This window comes from Hirundo rustica, chromosome 20, assembly GCF_015227805.2.
Source record: "Hirundo rustica isolate bHirRus1 chromosome 20, bHirRus1.pri.v3, whole genome shotgun sequence".
Lineage (NCBI taxonomy): Eukaryota > Metazoa > Chordata > Aves > Passeriformes > Hirundinidae > Hirundo > Hirundo rustica.
In genome coordinates, this window is record NC_053469.1 from 7,580,197 (window position 1) to 7,598,510 (window position 18,314).

Genomic DNA, 18,314 nt, shown 5'->3' on the forward strand with positions numbered 1-18,314 from the left:
GGAGGGGGTTCTACCTCGGAGGGATGCAGGCTGAGGGCGTGCAAGGGGCAGCCAAGGAAATGATGCTGGTCCTCTGTTAAATGTAAGTGGAAAAAGGAGACTTGCCTGAAGTACTTGAAGCAGGATCTGAACTTCCTTTTCCTTTGTGTGTTAATCTGGCTTCACCAACTCAAAACCACCTGTGGCTGGACGGAGACTGAGAATGGGGCTGGGACAGGGACTGGGGATTTGCTCAGGGGTTGTGATGGGCACTGGGCAGCTGCTGCTCCAGGTTTGATGCTTATGGCATTGGATCAGGGTAAATGAGGGTTTGTAGGAGCCAGAGAGCCCCAGGGTGAGGGGATGAGTGAGGAGGGCTTCTGTGGCCCCTCCCTCCAGTGCTCCTGGGAGGACAGAACATGATTTGGGTGGTGCCAACATCTGGGAGCAGCTGGAACAAGGGGTCTGTCCAGGCCCCTGCATAATTAGGCCACATTGCTCTGCCCCTGGTTTGCTTCTTGTGCCGAACCACTCCCGCCTGTTAAAAATAGACAGCATGTTAAACTCTTCCTAAAGCAGCCTAAAGTGTGATCCCAGTTTGGTGTTTCTGTGCCCCCGCAGTATGACCTGTTCTGGCATTCCCCATGCCGGGATGTGGCAGCCTGTGCAGGGGAAGCACAGGGGAGAACAGGAGCTGAAGAGACGCTCTTGTCTGTGGTTTGTTTTGTTCCAGCCCCCGGGAGGGTGGGAGCACTGTGGGAGCATCAGCTCCAAGTGCGAAGCACAAAATGTGGTGGAAGTTTCTGTTTGTTCCCTCTCTCTTTCTTCTTCCCCAGCGTGTTCAAAGCTCTTCCTTGGAAGTCTACAGTCAAACCCCTGCAAATGCCAGCAGTGGTAGAACTGCTGGGAGCAATTCACAGTGTCTGCAGCAGCACTGCTTTAAGGGGCACTGATGGAACGAGTGGAGGCTCCATTCATAATAATAATAAACCGCTATTTTGCGGTTTTACGCCGCTTTTAATCTTCACAACTCAAAGGAACATTAATTAACTGCGTGGCACAGTGGGAGGCAGGTAGCTGCTGTTGTCCCTGTTTTACAGATGAGGAGGCTGGAGCACTGGCACATCCTGCAGCCTGCCCACAGTCAGGCAGTATTTCACCCTCGGAGTCCCAAAACCGCCAGCTCCTGCTCGGAGCTGTATTCCTGGGAGTGCTCTCCTGTGGCAGGGTGGGCCCTCAGGAGTTTTGATGTCATTTGCATTTCTTTACACCCAGTTTGGTTTTGGAGAGATGGAGGTGAATATTGCTGAAGTCAAATGAGAATCTTCTAATACGAATTAGTCCAAATGCCAAAAGCAAGTTCCTTGCCCTCGGGCCAGCGACCGGGCAGTGCTCCAGCTCTGCAGTGCTCCTTCCATTGGGAGAAAAACTTGGAGAAACATGTAAAGCTCAGTCTTTGCTACGATCCCCACTTTTCACTAGCATCTGGAGAACCCTGTTTGGATGAAATGATAAAAATACAACCACTGGCTGTTTCCCTGCTCAGAAATCCCCAAGTTTGCCTCTCCAGTGAGCTCTGCCTCCAAGAACCCCCGGCTCGACTCCCTGTCACATTTGCAGAGGTTTGCTTCTGCTGCTGCTTTGTGGCTGAAAAATTGATGCTTTGGCCCTGGTGTGTGTAATCAAAGGGTAGTCTTGTATTTTGGGCGAGGCTCTGGGTAATCCTCACCTCTCCTCACGCACGGCACCGCGCTCTCGCCCTGCGGTGTGGAGTCAGGCTGAGGGATCCCCCACTGCTGAGGAGTGGGGCTCATCCTGCCATGGATACTGGGATCAGCCCTCCCTCGCTCCCTACCCACTCTGAGAGCCCTCCTGATGCTCACAGCTCCCCTCTCTGCCTGGAGGCTGCCCTGGACTCTGAGGGGTGCTCCTGGAGTCCCTCGGATCTTCATCCATAGCTCCCCGGTGGTTTTTGCAGGGTTTGTGGTTGGACCATGGAAGGCCATGTGTCAGTGTGGCTGTTTCTAATGCCTTTGAAAGGAAATAAATTACATTTTGGGCATCCTCCTCAGCCCCTCGAGGCAGACCTTGGATTAGCACAGGGGCTTTTCCATTTAGTCTTTTTAATTAAGACAGACACTGAAATAAAGGTGGTGAGTGAAGTACGATGCACAGGAGAAGGAGGGTGGTCCTGCAGTGTGCAAATGTTGCTCTTGTCTTTCTTTTTTACCTTTTTTTTTTTTTTTTTTTTCTTTTTAATCTCCTGTCATCAATCTCCTGTTGCTAAATGTGCAGTTGGAGAGAGGGTTCCCAGGCAAAGTTCCTGCTGATGGATTCTGACAGGTCTAATCAGGCAGGAATGGTGACAACCACGTCCCACACCGCTGTGAATTGTGGTTCAAACCTAATATCCTTCACCATGACACACCGTGGCAACTGAAACGAACCTGATGGCTGAGATCTGGTTGGCCTGAGTGGAGGAATGTTCCCATCACGTGCACACCCGCCTGGAGCTCCTGTCATTGCTGTGGGTCCCTGATGCATCCCTTGCAACCTCTGCCATCACGCAGCTCTGCTGCAGGCCTTTGATGTCTCTCCCCAGGGGTGTTTTACCTGCCTGATGCTGTGGGTGGTCTCAAGGCCCTACTCCTCCTCAGGAAGGCCATCTCCAAGCATCTGTTACGAGCAGTTCCAGGGGCTGCAGGCTGGGGCTGATTTGGTTGTGCTCGGGAGTAGCTTAGAGCACCTCTAGGTCTGCGCCTGAGCTAATCCTCAAGGCTGCCTTCTCTAACCATTGGAGGTGTGCTCTGTGGGGCTCAGGGCATGGATCGGCTCCTTTTCACTGCCTTGGAGCAGGGGGATTGTCCACAAATGAGCCAGCTTCTCCCTGTGAGTTTGGAGGAGCCCAAAGCAACCAGTCCTGTGTGTATCTGTGCATGAGCTGAATCCCGTGCTTGGCCTCTCAGATTTGGGGCAGGGTTGGTCTGGCCACTCCAGGACCAGCAGCAGTCAGGTCTCAGCCCTGCACAGGCTGTGCACCCGTTCTGGATAAAGCCCCTGGCAGCAGCAGATGCTCAGTTGCTGGAAGGCAATCTCCTGTCATCTCATTTCAGGATCTGGGTCTGGGATCACCTGTTTTAGACACATCACACCCAGTCCCATGGCACAGCTCCAAGCCTTGGCGGAGCCAGCACAATTCCTGCCTGCCAGTGCTGAGCTCCCAGGTGAAACAGCCTTACATGAGACAGCCATGCCCTGCTTCAGCCTCTCTGCCTTTAACCCTCTCTCCTCCTCAGGTAAATGATGCTGTTCCCTGTTCCACGTCCAACTCCCCACTCAATTTATCTTGTTTATTGACCCAAGCAGAAAGTCAATGTTTTCTTCATCTGCCATTTGCTTCGATGGCAGCCAATTTGGTTCATAAAAAAAACAACAACAAACAACAAAAAAAAACCAAAACAAACCAACACGGATGGGAAAGAGTTTAGCATCAGATTTTTCCCCCCCCCTTTTTTTTTTTTTTTTTTTCCCTTCCTCTTTTTAAATGCTGATCATTCTTTTTTCCTGAGCACACCTGGCCCTGGACACAGCTTGGCAGCTTTTGCTGTACGATATGGCTGCAGGCAAGGCTAAAAATGTGCAGCAATTACCCCACGAGCTGCAGAGCCAGGAGGGAGCCTGCGGGTCAGCTCATTACAGGCAGGCGATGCTGCAGTGCCCGTGCCCTCCTGGTGGGAGCTGTTTGTTTGGGAAACGTTGGCCTCTGGGGCTTTTCCGTGCATTTGGAGCTCCGTCTCCTCCTCAGAAGTGCAAAGGTGATGCTTTGCCGTTGCCTGGATCAGAGCTTCCCAGGCTGTTTGTGCTGGGGGTGGGATGGGGGATGTGTCTCTGATGGGATGTTCGTGGCACTACGGGTCAGGAAAGGCTCGCTGAAGAGAACTGAAGGGGCGCAGCAAGCGCAGGGCTGTGCACAGCCTCTGCCCCAAGGAGTTTGCAAGGCGGGATCAGTGCGTGGCTGCTTTGAGGTCTGTGCAGGCAGTGCCCGCAGCCAGAGCGGCACAGCTTTGCGGGGGAGGTAGAGGAGGAACCCTCCTGGCAGTGTGGGTGCAGTTTTAGGTAATATCCGAAGTGGGTTTATGAGATGTGCCTGCTGCACAGGGTGGTGCAGACCTTCCCCAGCCACCAGTGCCCATCAGCTCCCCTGGGCCAGCAGTGCTGCCTCTCTGACCCTGGGCTGAGCTTGCTCAGGGATCCAAACCAGCACAAACCCCTCTTTTTCTCCAGGGTGGGAAATTCTTCGCTGTGAGGTGCCAGCATCTCCAGGCAAGGGTGGGATGGGTGCCTACCAAAGGCAGCAGCACATCAGGCTGCTCCTCACCTCTGCAGACCAGACCCATGGAGGTGGTGTCCTCAGAAGGTCTCAGTGACCAGCGGCTTCCAGAACAGAGTGATGCCTTTGTGACAAATCCACCTGTGCTCCACGGAGCTGCTCCTGGTTGCTGGGCACCTTGGAAAACACAGTCTGCTTCAGGTGCCTAGATAAGAGCCAAGCCCTTTTGAAAAACCTGCCCAGACAGACAGAAAACCCAGCACAAATCTCTCCCCAGGTATAAAATTAATTGGATTCTAACTTCAAAGAGTACTTCTGGAAATGAGCTGTAAATAATCTGGTTGTGCCTCAGTTCCTCTGTCTGTGGACATTCATCTGGCTTTTTTTGAGCCAGTGAGTGTTGTTGATGGAAGGTGCTATATATAGCAGCAGAGCTATGCATATGTGGATGCATATGCATAAATGTATCCCTAGTAACTGACCCAGGTGTGTGATGCTTTCTGTAATACAGCTGACAGGTTTGTTTCCCAAAAAAAAGCTCCAATTTTGCTTCCTGTGGGCTCTCACCCCTCTCTTTGTGCAGCTGTGTGCAGTTCTCTGACGTGGGCTGCTTGCTCACCCCGTGCCATGGCTGGAAGCCACAGAGGCTGGGATCTGGTTGATGCCTTGGGAAGGCTGACCTGAAACGGAGACTGTGCAGAGCTAGAGAATAAAGCAGATATTTATTGAAAAGCCTTTAGGCTACACCGTGGGCAGGACAAGAGCCTGGCCAGGGCTGCACCCAAAGTGGACCAAGAATGGTCACAAAGGTGGCTGACCTGTTACAAGATCTTACATTTCTATAAGTTTTGATCCATTTGCATATTGGGGTTTAATTGTCCAATTGCAGCTCCAGGCTGTGAGGTCCCATCCTTCTTGTTCCTCCCTCCAGCCACCCTTGTTTGTGCTTTTGGGCTGGAAGTTGTCCTTGGTGTGCAGCAGGAACAGGATTTGTTCTGTGTCGCTGCTGTGTGCAGAGAGCTGAGTGACCCTGAGTGTGAGCTCAGAGCTGCACCCTGGGCAGCACAGAACCTGAAACACAGGAAAGATGAAACTAAAGGCATCATGGTGACCCCTGGGATGCAGAGGGGTTGGTGAAGGTCACCCAGGTGTGTGGTTCAGCTGGATGGAGCTTTATGGCAGAGCTTGGAGTTGCTCCTGGAGCTGCTGAGCTGTGCTGCTCAGAGCTGGCTCCTCCAGGGCTGTGCTGCCTGCAGCCAGCATTCCATAGGGATCTGCATTCCCAGTGCCCAGCCCTGCCTGTGTGGAGATGCTGCTCCCTGGCACCCAGTTTCTGAGGAGCTCGGTGCTGGCTGTTGCCAGCGGATCGATAGGAACATCTGTGAAAAATCAGGACATGGATATCTGATCCAGCAGCCCTGGCTGTTTCCTGTTTATCTAATCTAATTCCATCAGCGTTTCTGAAGTGCTTATCAGCACCACATCTTGGCACTTTATCTGTGCATTGGAAACCCCCCCAGTCACAGGGCAATGAGAGGGGCTGAGTCTGGGTTGTGGCTCTTCCCTCTCCCAGCATCCCTGCAAAATCCAACTTTTCCCCATCACCCTCATGAATTGCCCCAGAATCAGATCCAGAGGAGCCCACTAGGACAGATGACTTGTCCAAAATACCCCAGAAGGGTGTCAAAGGGAAGGAAAACCCCAGTGAGTCATTTGTACCTAAGCTGAAGTCTGAGTCCCAAGCTGGCGTTTTCCAGCTGGCCATTGCAAAATGCTTGGGATGATCTCCTGTACTGGATCTGTCCCATGGGGCAGTGTAGGACATCTCTCCTTCTGTGCAGCCATGGGGCCCAGGAGCAGGGGATGGATCCTGTACACGGGCTGGGATCCTTCCACCTCCTCTCTTGTCTTTCTGGCCCCACCAGCAAGCAAATTCCCAATTTCTCGGCCAGGGAAGCAGGGTGGAGTGATGGAAACTGGCACAGCCACACTCCTGTTTGGGCTAGAGTATATGTCTGGTTTAGATGGGAAAATCCTTTCGCTCATGCCTTGGGAATGCTGAACGAGCTGGGACCTGAAATCTTGGTTTGCTGATGGCTTGGAAGGGCAAAGACAGGGGGAGTGTGGCTGGATGCTCCTGTCCTTTCCAGCATGTCACCTCCCCCGTTGGGAGCGGGTACAGGTGAGGTGGTGAGGAGATGCCCAGAGCTCGTCACAGCTCTGAGTTTAATGGCAGTTTCACCATTAATGACATTTCTTTGCCCTGTCACGTGGAATCCATGTGAATCTGTGTTGTATTTGAACCAGCCTAGGCAGGGCTGCACTCACTGCCTGGTCCTGGTGTGGCCTGACCAATCTCATGATGTTTTCAGCCTGTGATAATTTAGGGTGAGAGATCTCAGGCCTCCTATCTTGGCTTTTGCTTGATTGCTTGTTTTTCTAAAATTTCTGCTTCTGCCCACCCCAGGCAGCACTGCTGCAGAGGATTGAGGCAGGCATTTTGTGGAGGGGGTTCCTCTTTTAGAGGCAAAGAACCGCCTTCATTTGTCCAGCTCAAAAGTGCTTTTGAAGAACTTGAATTGCTGCACGCAGCGTGGAGCCTTGTTTGGCTTTAACCCTGAGAGCCAGCAGCAATCTCCCGTCCCTGAGCACAGAGACAGCAGCTGGCCAAAAACACCCAGTTTGGGGCTGCTGGGGAAGGGCAGCTGGGAGGATGGGGAGAGGAATGGGGTATACTGGGACAGGCAGTGAGAGGGCAGGGAGCAGTCCGGGAGGAGCCTGCCCGGGTGATTTCACCCCAGGGACAGCTCTGCCCACCAAAGGTGGAGTGACGCTGCCTGCAGCTGCCATTGGAAAATGTCCTCTTTTTTCCCAGGCTGAACACCCTCCTCCCTGCCCGGAATAAAACCCCCAACAGCTCCTCTTTAGCAAATGTTTTCAAGTTTGCAGAACTCCAGAGCTGGGGAGTGCCAGGGTCGATTTGCAGTGCAGCCTTCAGGCAGCCCCTCAGTGCATATGCATTATGGAATTGTCTTTAATGGCATGATCATATCCTAGTTTTTCACCTTTGCCTCGCTCAGCACAGCTGATGAACCTGCTCTGGGAATGATCTGCATTAATGTGAAGCTGTAAAAACTTCAACTGAAGTCAATGAGAGCCGTACTTTGAGCAGGGAGAAGTGTCATTTAATGCTAAGCACTCTGAAAAATCACATCTAAATGTCTCAGATTTGGTGCACCTAACAGAGTGGATGTTTTTTACATCACTGTGCCTGTGCCTTGGCTCCATGTCTGTAAAATGGGAATGATAACAGGGAGATTGGGAGCTTAATCACTTTATTTGTTGTGAAATACTGCTGCTTCTTGGTGTTGAGTAAAGCATAAGCAAACCACGAGGAGCTAAGTAATTGTGCATGCAGAACAGTGCCTGGATAGAGTACAATAAAGTAAGAGCTATGTGTTCCCCAAGGAAGAGAAAACAAGATACTGAGAAGCTGCAGAGGAAGTCATTTGCAGGGGGCTGAGAAGCTGTGGATGTTCATAGGTACCCAGGGGTGGGTTTTGGGATGCCTAAACTGAGCTCTGGACTGTTTCAGGCATCCCAGGGCTCCTGGCTGCAGCCTGGCACCATCACCTTTGGCATTTGGGGAGAGATGGGTCCTTAGGATAACCCTCCTGGATGTGGTCGTGGAGTCAACACCCTCTTCAAAGGCAAAATTACTGGAGACTGCATTAAGGTTGTCCTGGCAACCTTAATTCTTAATTTCCTTAAGTTTTGGGGTATATGACCTCACAACTTTTATAATTTCACACATTGCACTTTTTCTGTGTGCCCAGGCCAGTGTGATGGCTCCGTTCTTGGCATGCCTGATGGACCCTGGTGTCTCCCTGGCAGTGCCCATCCTGCCTGCTGGGGTGGTCAGGGGGGACACAAATCGTGATAGGGCTGGGTTTCCTCCTGGCTGGGATCCCGAGGTTCTTGCTGTGCTCCAAGCCCCTGTCCCATCCCATCCCATCCCATCCCATCCCATCCCATCCCATCCCATCCCATCCCATCCCATCCCATCCCATCCCACATTTTGCTGCTGAGGTTCCTGACACACAGGAGCATCCAGCCCACTGGAAATGCATCCTGCTGGATTTGGGATGGATTACAGACCGCAGCAGGTACCAGCACATGCAATTCCCAGAACACTTCCTGACCGTGCTCTGCCATCCCTCTTAAGGCTCATGTGCCTTTTCTTAACCCTCCCAGCACCGACGTTGCCTGGGAGACTGAGCCAGCACCTCTTGCATTTCCTTTGGCTCGTGCAGGGTTGAAACCGCAGCCACAACCTTCCCTGAGACGGGAAAAAATACTCAGAATTAAAACCAGCTTGTCTAATTCATCTGTGGCACCCTGCTCCTTCATATGGCAGAGCTGTGCTGGCTCCGAGGAGGCTGCAGTGAGGTGTAGGGTCCTTGTGAACCCCAGCATCCCTTGGGATGTGCTTTCCCAGCTCGCTTTTATCCCGGTGTGTTTGTTTTCGCTTTGCTTTGCTGTAATTAAATTCCCGGCCCTTCTGCTCGCAGAAGTGAGCTTCAAAACGCTCCGGCGGAGGGAGGGGGGGTTTATTGAATCTCCGGCGAATTATTGATGCTTGGTGGGGAATTTTTCACACTTTCAACCTCAAGGTTTTTGGGAGAGCGTTTTTTGCAAGTGTTTATTATAGTATTGCCACAAGAAGCGAGACTACCCGGAAAATTTATAGCCAGCAGCTCATCAGCTGTGGAATGTCAGCACAGCACCGTTGAAATGCCTTCTCCAGCGTCACTCAAGTGAGGATGATTTCTCCCAGCTGAGGACCTGGATAGTGGTTTTTCTTCAAACCTTCCAGCACTATTACAGTGGCTGAAAAGTGTTGGTCGGTGTACTGGGCAGAAAATCACTTTTTTTCCTACATGAAATAATAAATCTGATGCAGGCACAGCACTGGGACACCTGCTTAAAGACAGGAGCCTCAGCATGCCAAAGTTTCAGGCTGTGAAGTCCTCAAGCTGCCACCACCTCATGAGCTCCTTCAGTGCTGGGGATGGACATGAACTTTTCCAGAGCATTCCAGCTTGGTCAGTGTGTGAATGGACTTGCTTGGCTCATGGTTCAGTGCTGTAGGAGATGCTTGCTGCATTCTCCACAAATAAGGATATCGGGAAGAAATCCTTCCCTGTGAAGGTGGTGGGGCCCTGGCACAGGGTGCCCAGAGCAGCTGGGGCTGCCCCTGGATCCCTGGCGGTGTCCAAGGCCAGGTTGGACAAGGCTTGGAGCAACCAGGGACAGTGGAAAGTGCCCCTGCCCATGGCAGTAGTGTTGGAACAAGATGAGCTTTAAGATCCCTTCCAACCCAACTCATTCTGTGATCCATGAGTAAATGTTGTAGGGATGCAGGAAAGGGCTGTAGAGAGAATGGCCTCTTGCTGCAGGCACAATAAAAATCTAAAGTGTTGAAATCCCATAAAAAATCTTATTCTGTTGCTTTTAAATGGGAGACCACTTTTCTCAGGTGATCATTTATTGCACGTGCATTATAATTTGTGTGCTTAACTGGATGGCTCTCAGTACAGAGCGGCCGAGCCTGTAGTGCAGCGGACCCAGCTGGAATTGTAGTGTGAGCGTGGGAAGTGCTAAAAGTACTAAAAATAACTTGAAAAACATTTTCAGTTGGCCATCCAACAGCGGTGAGCACTTTCCATTCTCTTCTCTTGTTGCCTTGGCTGCCCGTCTTAAATGTGAAGAAAATCATCGCCCCTGGTGCAGAGGAGCTGGGAGCAAAAATGAATGTTTGTGACACACAGGGTGTCCTGGGAGGGGACTCCCCTGGGGAAGGGGTGGCTCTGCCTTTGCTGAGGGCCATGTGCTGAGTGTGGTGCTGGGGCTGCAGGTGCTGGCACCAAGGGGTCCCAAAGGCTCTATGTACAGCCAAGATCTCAGTCCCGTGTGCTGATCATTTCTTTGCTTCTGAATCTGGGCTCTGCAGCTGCAGCTTGGGGTTTTATTGGTTATATATAATTATATTAAAAAAAAAAGTGGTTATGACTTTGTCAGTACACCCTCAGCTGGGATCCGTGTGTCTCTCGCCCTTCATGCCCATTTCTGTGATGGATTTTCCAGGGCATCGTGGGAGAGCTGCTCAGAATTGCTCAGGCAAGCAGCAGCTGGGCTGAAGAATGCAGAATCTGGGTGTAAATTGCTCTGTCCTGGTTTGCAAGTGCAGCAGCTCTGAAGTTCCACAGAAGCAGGAAGCAGGGAAGGATGCTGGGCATGAGCCCTCCTGTCTGGGCTGGGCTGTGCTGGGCGTTTCTGGGTGAAGCTGCAGGTGACGCAGCATCACAGCCTGTGCTGCCAGTGAGCCCTGTCTCTAGGAACTCCTGAACCTCAAGTTCTCGCCCTGATCCCTCTCCAAACCCAGCTCAGGGAGCAGATGGCACTGGCTTAGTCTCCAGCTCACATTCTATTCTTTAATTTTCTCATCGATGGGGAACTTTGTAAGGCACCGAAGTCTTTCACCATTAGCAGGCAATAAAAAGGGGCAGCAGAGTTGGATAACACCCACTAATCCCTCCAGGATGAGCTGGAGAGAAGAGCCGCTGCAGAGCTCTGGAGCTTATTCTGGGATGAGTGCTTTGGAGGCTTTGAGAATTGCTTGGTGTTGGTATTTCATGAATAAATAACCCCCAGCGGTATTTGTCAGCAAATCTGCTTCATTAATGAGACCTGGAACAAAGGGGGAGGGCGGAGAAAAGTGTTTTTGATGGAATCCAGGCGAGTGCCGGTGGTGGGAGGTGGAATGGGGCTGTGTGGGGATGGGTGCCATGGTCTGCACCATGGGAGCAGAGTCAGGAGGGGAGCCCCGCTGTGCTGCACCACGCTGGACATTTGTGCCATGAAATATAGATAGAAAACTGGGTTTTACTGGTGCTGGGTTTGTGTTCAGAGGGTCCTGGCAGGGAGGGGAGTGTGCTTCATTTATAACTATATCATTTTGGTGTCTGCAGGTGTCCTGGAGAGTTAAAGTGTGTGTGTGTGTGTTCACAGATGCTCATGGGCTTGTGAAGAGGATCTGGCACCACAGATTAGGTCTCTCTCTCCAAAATGCCCTTTTTGACAAGACCTGGCTTCGGGTCAGTGGTGGATTGCCCTGTGATGAATCCTCACAGTGCACCAGGTGCTGAGCCCTGCCTGCTCCCTGGGGTTTGGGCACCTGGCTCCAGCCAGGGCCACCAGCAGCTTCCCTGGGCTCTCTGATGATCTCAGGACACGGAGCCTGTCCTTCTCCATCCCACCCTGTCAGAACGGATCCAGGGCTTAGTCACTGAAATCCAACACGGAGAGATGGAGAGCGAGAGCTGTTCTTTTGCAGGCAGCTTGTTACTGCAGGGAAAGTGATTCATCCATCAGGGCTGGTCTGATCTGGCACCCGGGCATGGTGGGGATGGCTGGCTGTCCCCACTGGGCTCCCTGCCAGGTGCCATCGCTCCTCAAGTGTCCCCTGCCTTGTCGGCACTGCTTTCTCTCCAGGGCTGGCTCGGGAATGTGGGAACAGGAGCCCCATGCAGTGGGCAGGGAAGGACAGGCAGGGGTCACTGCCAGAGCTCTGTGGGTGGAAAGTCATCTGTTCCGTGCCACGTGTCACTGTTCCATGCCGTCGGAAGGCAGGTAATTAATGACTGCTCTTCACTCCCGGAATTAGAAGGAGCTCCTGAGGCTGGCAGTGCCAGGGACTGCACTGAGCCGGGCTCCTCCAGCCCCTCCAGAGGCAGATGAAAGTGAAGCTTGCTCCCACCTTGCCCTGAGCATCACATCAGCCCCTCATGAGCTGCCATCCCCCGTCAGGGCTGTGTTGAGGTGAAGCTCCTCTGATGGAACAGCACAGAACCGATCCTGCCGAGCGTCTGCCCTCACCCCTCTCCTCTCACAGGTGACACTTGAACACTCCCCTGCAGCTCCCCTGCCCCACCTCCCAGCGAGGTTAATATTTTAATACGCTTAATGGCTCATTGCAGCTCTCCAGCCCTTCCTGGGCTTTGGCAGGGGTCATCCATTACTCCAGGACTTGCAGAGCGAGTTTCCCGTTCCCATCCTCAGCCCACCCGAGGGCAGGAGGTTGGCTTGTGCTCCCAAGTTTTAATTAAAGCATGACAAACTGCCCTTGCCGGCCCCAGCCTGGTGCCGTGTGGGATGAGCCGATGTCTCCTGACAGAATTCTGTCCTGCTGGAGCAATCCTGTGCAAGGAGCCAGCCCCAGGATCTCCTTCCCACCACCCAAAGCAGCTGTATCTCCTCACCCTCTCCTTCCAGGGATGTGGGTTGTTCGGTGGCTCAATGGAGGGAGAATGGGAGCATGGTTCTCCTTGCTGTCCACCCACGAGGAGAAATCCCCTGGGAGGACCAGATGGGGCTGAGCTTTTGGGGTGGGCGGTGGAGGAGCTGTCACGGTTTGTTGGTTTGGGCTTTTTTAAAATAATTTTCCCTCCGTTAATCAGCTGTGGTTTTAGTTAGTAAATAATATCCCCTTCCTCCCCCCCATCTCTCCAGCAGAAATCCGTGCCTTGATCTAATCTGCCTTTCTCACTCCCTCGTTTCAGAGGAGTTGTAGATCCTGGTGGGAACAGAGTGCTAAGAGAAAACGGCCTCTAAAGATATTTGAAACATGACCAAGAAAGGACAGAGGGAGGTTCGTCTCCAAATAGGCTGGAAAATCTAGGAGGTGGACCAAGAAAGGGAGAATATCAGGAGCTTGATTGCTACGAGTGAAAAGTTAATTGGGGAGCATTAACTGGGGTGAGAGCAGGAAGCACAGACGTGAATTTGCCATGTGGGGCATCACGGTGAGCACAGAGCTGCCCCAGTGCTGGGATAACTCGTCCACCCCAGCCCATGGGGATGTGCCAATTTACTATTTGTCACTGCTTTTAATGGTGTTTTGCTTGTTGAAAGTCCCAACTTCTGGAATCCTGTGATTCCCTTGAAACACAGAATCTGAAAAATCATGATGTCAATACTGCATAAGGCTTTATTTGGGTTTGGTCTCTGAGGTGTTTCTAGCCCTTGAGTTTAGAGGGAAAAGCTTGGTTATACCCTAAAAGAAATTTAGGGGCGGAAAATATATTAGGAAAAAAAAAAAAAACACACACACAAAAAAAAAACCCCAAACCACCAAAAAAAACACCAGCACAGCAATTGATTTATTTTTAAACTCTCATCATTTTGGTGCCGGTTGCATTATATTCCCTTTTAATGCCTGACTCACGGTTTTCGTGTTGGCAGGGCTGTGTGCGTGAGTGTGACGGCGGCGTGTGAGCTCAGGGGCCCTCTGCTGATAGAGAGTGTAGCACTGCTGTGGCCCTCCAGGGCTGATGAATATTCCTGGACTGCTGTTTCATTGCCCAGCAGGCTGTTTTCACCTTGAGCCCCCCAAAAATGGGACACTGTCGCTGGGCATTGGGTGACTGCGCCGATGGCCGAGCAGGAGAGAGTCTTGAGGAGAATAAACCATGCTGTGGCTCCCAGCATTGCCTCCTGGGTATTGAGATCAGAGGGGTCAGGGTTAATTTGCATCCTCCTGTGTGTCAAGATCTAATGAACAACCTGTGGAGGTCGAGTCTGGGACTATCAGTGACTTGTGCTGTGACCTTTCTCTCTCTCTGATCACTTTGTCTGTCTCCTGTCAGCAGGAGGGTGATGGGTTCTGTTGCCCAGGATGGGTTGGGGGTATTGGTTAGCATATAAACTGTGCTTTAAAGATGAAAAATGTCTTGGAGATGCTTAAAGCTCTGACAAGCATCTGTGTCCCTTTTGCAGGAACCAGCAGAAGGCAAAGTGCTTTGTCACAGGCGAAATCTGCTGCGTGTGCAGCTCCGAGAGGCGAGGCTGGGAGCTCCCCAAGGCTTCACGTGGCCTTGGAATTAATCCTAGGTGCTCATGCTTCTTGCTTGAGGGGTGTGACAGCACAGCAGTGCCTGGGGCTTTGCCCATCATGGGCTGGAGCAGGACAGCAGAGCTGTGCCTGCACCCATCCCTGCATTATCTGCCCCACATCCACATCCCAGCAAGCACAAGGCCAAGTTCCATGTGTCTTTCCAGCTTTGGCAGTGTCCCTGGGGTGGATGTGGGTGATGGTGATGGACAGGGTGTGGATGCTCAGGGAGGCTTGGCCCAGCTGTGAAACATTCAGAAGAGTTTTCTGGCTCTGCATCTGCTGTTGTCTAGTGTAGGGTTGGATTCACACCCAGCTCCAGGCAACTAATAAAGCATCTCCCATTTGCTAGTTCGCATAAAATTAGTGGATAGCATCTTTGAGGCCCCATGACTGGTTGATTCCATGAAAGATGCCAGAGTTATGCAGCAGATTTATTGTACAGCATAATCACGAAGCCCTCATTTTCTTGGGAAGCTTCCTTTGGCTCGGGATCGCTAATCAGGACGCAGGCATTTTGCTAGAGCGGCTCTCTGTGGATTGCCCTGCCCATGCCCTGCTCTGCCAGCTCCCTGCCAGCCCTAACAGTGCCTTTTCTCTCCAAGGGAAGAAGCGATGCTGTCCACCTACTTTGAAACCATCAATGACTTGCTCTCGTCCTTCGGACCCGTCCGGGACTGCTCCCGCAACAACGGCGGCTGCACCCGCAACTTCAAGTGTGTCTCGGATCGCAAGGTGGACTCCACGGGCTGTGTGGTAGGTGCTGAGGCTGTGGGGTGGGTGCTGAGGCTGTGGGGTTGGTGCTGGGGCTGTGGGGTGGGTGCTGGGGCTGTGGGGTGGGTGCTGAGGCTGTGTGGTAGGTGCTGGGGCCGTGGGGTGGGTGCTGAGGCTGTGGGGTGGATGCTGGGGCTGTGGGGTGGGTGCTGAGGCTGTGTGGTAGGTGCTGGGGCTGTGGGGTGGGTGCTGAGGCTGTGGGGTGGGTGCTGGAGCTGTGGGGTTGGTGCTGGGTCTGTGGGGTTGGTGCTGGGGCTGTGGGGTGGGTGCTGGGGCTGTGGGGTAGGTGCTGGGGCTGTGGGGTGAGTTCTGGGGCTGTGTACTAGGTACTGAGGCTGTGGGTTGAGTGCTGGGGCTGTGGGGTGGGTGCTGAGGCTCTTGTGTAAGTATTGGGGCTGTGTAGAGGTACTGGGGCTGTGGGGTGAGCCCTGAGGCTGTAGGGTAGGTACTGGAGCTATGGGGTAGTTGCTGGGGTTGTGGGGTACACACTGAGGCTTTGGGGTAGGTGCTGAGGCTGTAGGGTAGTTGCTGGAGCTGTGGGATGCATACTGGGGCTGTGGGATAGGTACTGAGACTCTAGGATGGTTGCTGGGGCTCTAGGGTATGTACTGGGGCTGTGGGGTAGGTGCTGGTGCTGTGGGGTGAGTACAGAGGCTCTAGGATAGGTGCTGGGGGTCTAGGGTAAGTACTGGGGCTGTGGGGTGAGCCCTGAGGCTGTAGGGTAGGTACTGGAGCTATGGGGTAGTTGCTGGGGTTGTGGGGTACACACTGAGGCTGTAGGGTGCTGGGGCTGTGGGGTCCCCAGGGCTGGCCTCTGGTTTGGGGACCAGCCAGAGGCAGATGTCACCTGCTCCTGCTCCCCGTGGCCGAGGGGATGCGTGTGCTGCAGGTGTGCTTCCCCCAGTCCTGGGGCCTTCATGGGAAATCACAAATGCTTTAAGGATTCCAGGGAAGCAGCCCAGGTGCTCAGAGGAGCAAAAGAAAAGACTGCTTGAGGCTGGTGGTCATTTTCCAGCTTGTCAAGCAGCAGGGGTAGAAAGCTGCCTCGCTTTTTCTCCTGCTTTGTGCTTCCCAGTGCAGGAGAAAGATGAAACATCTCCCCAGCCTATGTATCCACGTCTGGGCGTCTCTGACACCCTCAGGGTCTTGATTTGTTTCTGGTCATGCTCATGTCTTGCCAAACAATCCACTGAATCCCAGGTTTTACAGAGTCCCGAAGATCTTCTAGACCCCAGACCATTAGATTTGGGCAGAGGCTCAGAACCAGACTCCTAGAAGGGTTTGAATTGGAAAGGACCTTAAAGGTTATCCTGTCCTGACGCTGCCATGGGCAGGGACACTTTCCCCTTGACCCCCAGAGCCCAGGAACAGCTCCATGGAGGCGTTCCCAGCCCCTGATGCCAGAGGGATTTGCTGTGCTCCCAGGTGGGAGCAGCAGAGCTCAGCTCCTCACCACATCTCACCTTGACATCAAAGTCATCCCTCCCCTGCTAGAGGGGCCTGTGTGAATCCAGGATGACGAGCAGAGACACAGGACAGAGCCTTGGGAAGTGGGGCGCACCCAGAGCATCCCCTTTTTGTCTGTTGCTGAAGCCCCTGCCTGCCAGGAAGCCGTGGTGACCCCCGAGGGGGTGCAGAGCTGTCCCCCACTCCACCAGCCCCTCAACCACACGTTCCTTGCTCCTAAACCCCTGAAACCCCTCATCCCACTGCCTCCTCGCCACCTCCCTCCCGTCTCAGCAGAGACAGGAGGTAAGTGTCTCTTTATTTATTGAAGATGTTTGTACAGGCAGCTGGGAAAGGTCAGGCTGGAGCCGTGCTGTCCCGGGGGGGAGGCGTTTTCATTATCCCCTTCTCAGGTTGCTTGTTAGGGCCATTTAGCATGACAGTCTGATGTGTCACCAGCAAGGCTTGGTGCCATCTCCCCCGCCCCGCTCCTCTCTCCTGCCTCCTTTCTTTTCCCATTGCCTTTTTTTTATTATTATTATTTCCTTTGTCCCCCTTTCCAGGGAACAACTGCCTTTCTAGTCTTTTGGGGTGTTTTTCTCCCCTTTTTTGGGGTGTTATTTTGCTCTGAATGCCAACGTGCTTGTCCAGGCACTGTCAGAAGCAATCAGGGCTCCGGTCACCTCACGCCTCTGGGAAGTGATGCCTCTTTTTAAAGTCAGGACGTATTAAGATAGAAATTGTCAATAAATTACAGACCCGGTGCTGGCATGTGGAGAGGCAGAAAAGGAAAACCGTGTCACTTGGGGAAAATCTTCCCCAGCTTCTGCAATTCCTGACTGAGGCTGTGTGTGAAGAGAAGGGACCATGCAGGGTGAGGGGAGAAGGGAGAGGCAGCAGGAGCATTCTCCTGGAGAGCATCCCCTGCCCGAGAGCTGTGGGTGAGAGGTGACACTTGGGGACAACAGGAACCCCCATCCTACACATCACACCGTGCTCCTGGAGCCGTGTATCCCGTGGGGGCAGGAGACATCCTCTCCCCACTTGAGAGCATGCTGCTGCTCTGTCCCTCCCCACAGCTCCTGGTTTTGGGGTGAAGCTGCCCAGTCCCAGCCTGAGGACAGCAGAGCTGAGCTGCCCAGGGGGAGTGTGGGGACGGGCACTGCACCCTGCCCCAGCCTTGTCTCCCTGCTTCCCTTTGGACTGACCCCAGCCCTGTGCAAAGGTTTATTCTCATCACCTGCTGCCGGTCGCTGGCGAAGGAGGGGGATTGGGAGAGGTGTGGAAGGAGCTCTTCCCGTGTTTCTGACCATGCTCCATGGCCGTTGTCCAGGGAAAAGCCTAATGGGTGTGCTGGCGGCACGGCCCCCAGCCCTGGGTGGTGCTGGGTGGGATCAGAGGGGCTGGGAGTGGAGTCTCAGAGCTCACACAGGCTCGGATTGAGACATTCTGGCATTTTCTTTGCCCACCCCTGTGCTGCCCCTCCTCATCCCGCTCCTGGATCCTCCTGGGTGTGAGCTGGGCTTCCAGTGCAAGAAGGGATGGGGTCGTGTGCCGCAGATTTTCAGGGATGTCAGTTAGTTTTGAAGCTGAACTGCTGTGAACTCAATTTGCCAATTTGGTAAGTGCTATGGGCAATATCGGGATGTAATTTAATTAAGCTATCCCCTTTTTATAGAGTTCAGGGAGCATTTGCCTACTAATTTTAGCACTAGGTTTGCTCCAGCTTTACTCTGGACACAGATTCACAAATCATGACATGTTGTTAATCTCTACCAGTCAACAGTTTATTAATTTGCTGAGGACCACAGAAGTATATAATCAGTGGTTCAT

At 52.9% G+C, this 18,314-nt stretch overlaps 1 protein-coding gene across 1 annotated transcript in view; it reads left to right on the top strand.

Moving 5' to 3' along the window:
• The window catches only part of ASTN2 (astrotactin 2), a 291,732-nt gene that overhangs the window by 129,468 nt on the left and 143,950 nt on the right, over window positions 1-18,314 (top strand). The window contains exon 9 of the mRNA XM_058423166.1: window positions 14,867-15,017. Within this exon, the coding sequence (XP_058279149.1) occupies window positions 14,867-15,017 (151 nt within the window). The remainder of the gene's footprint in view (window positions 1-14,866; window positions 15,018-18,314) is intronic.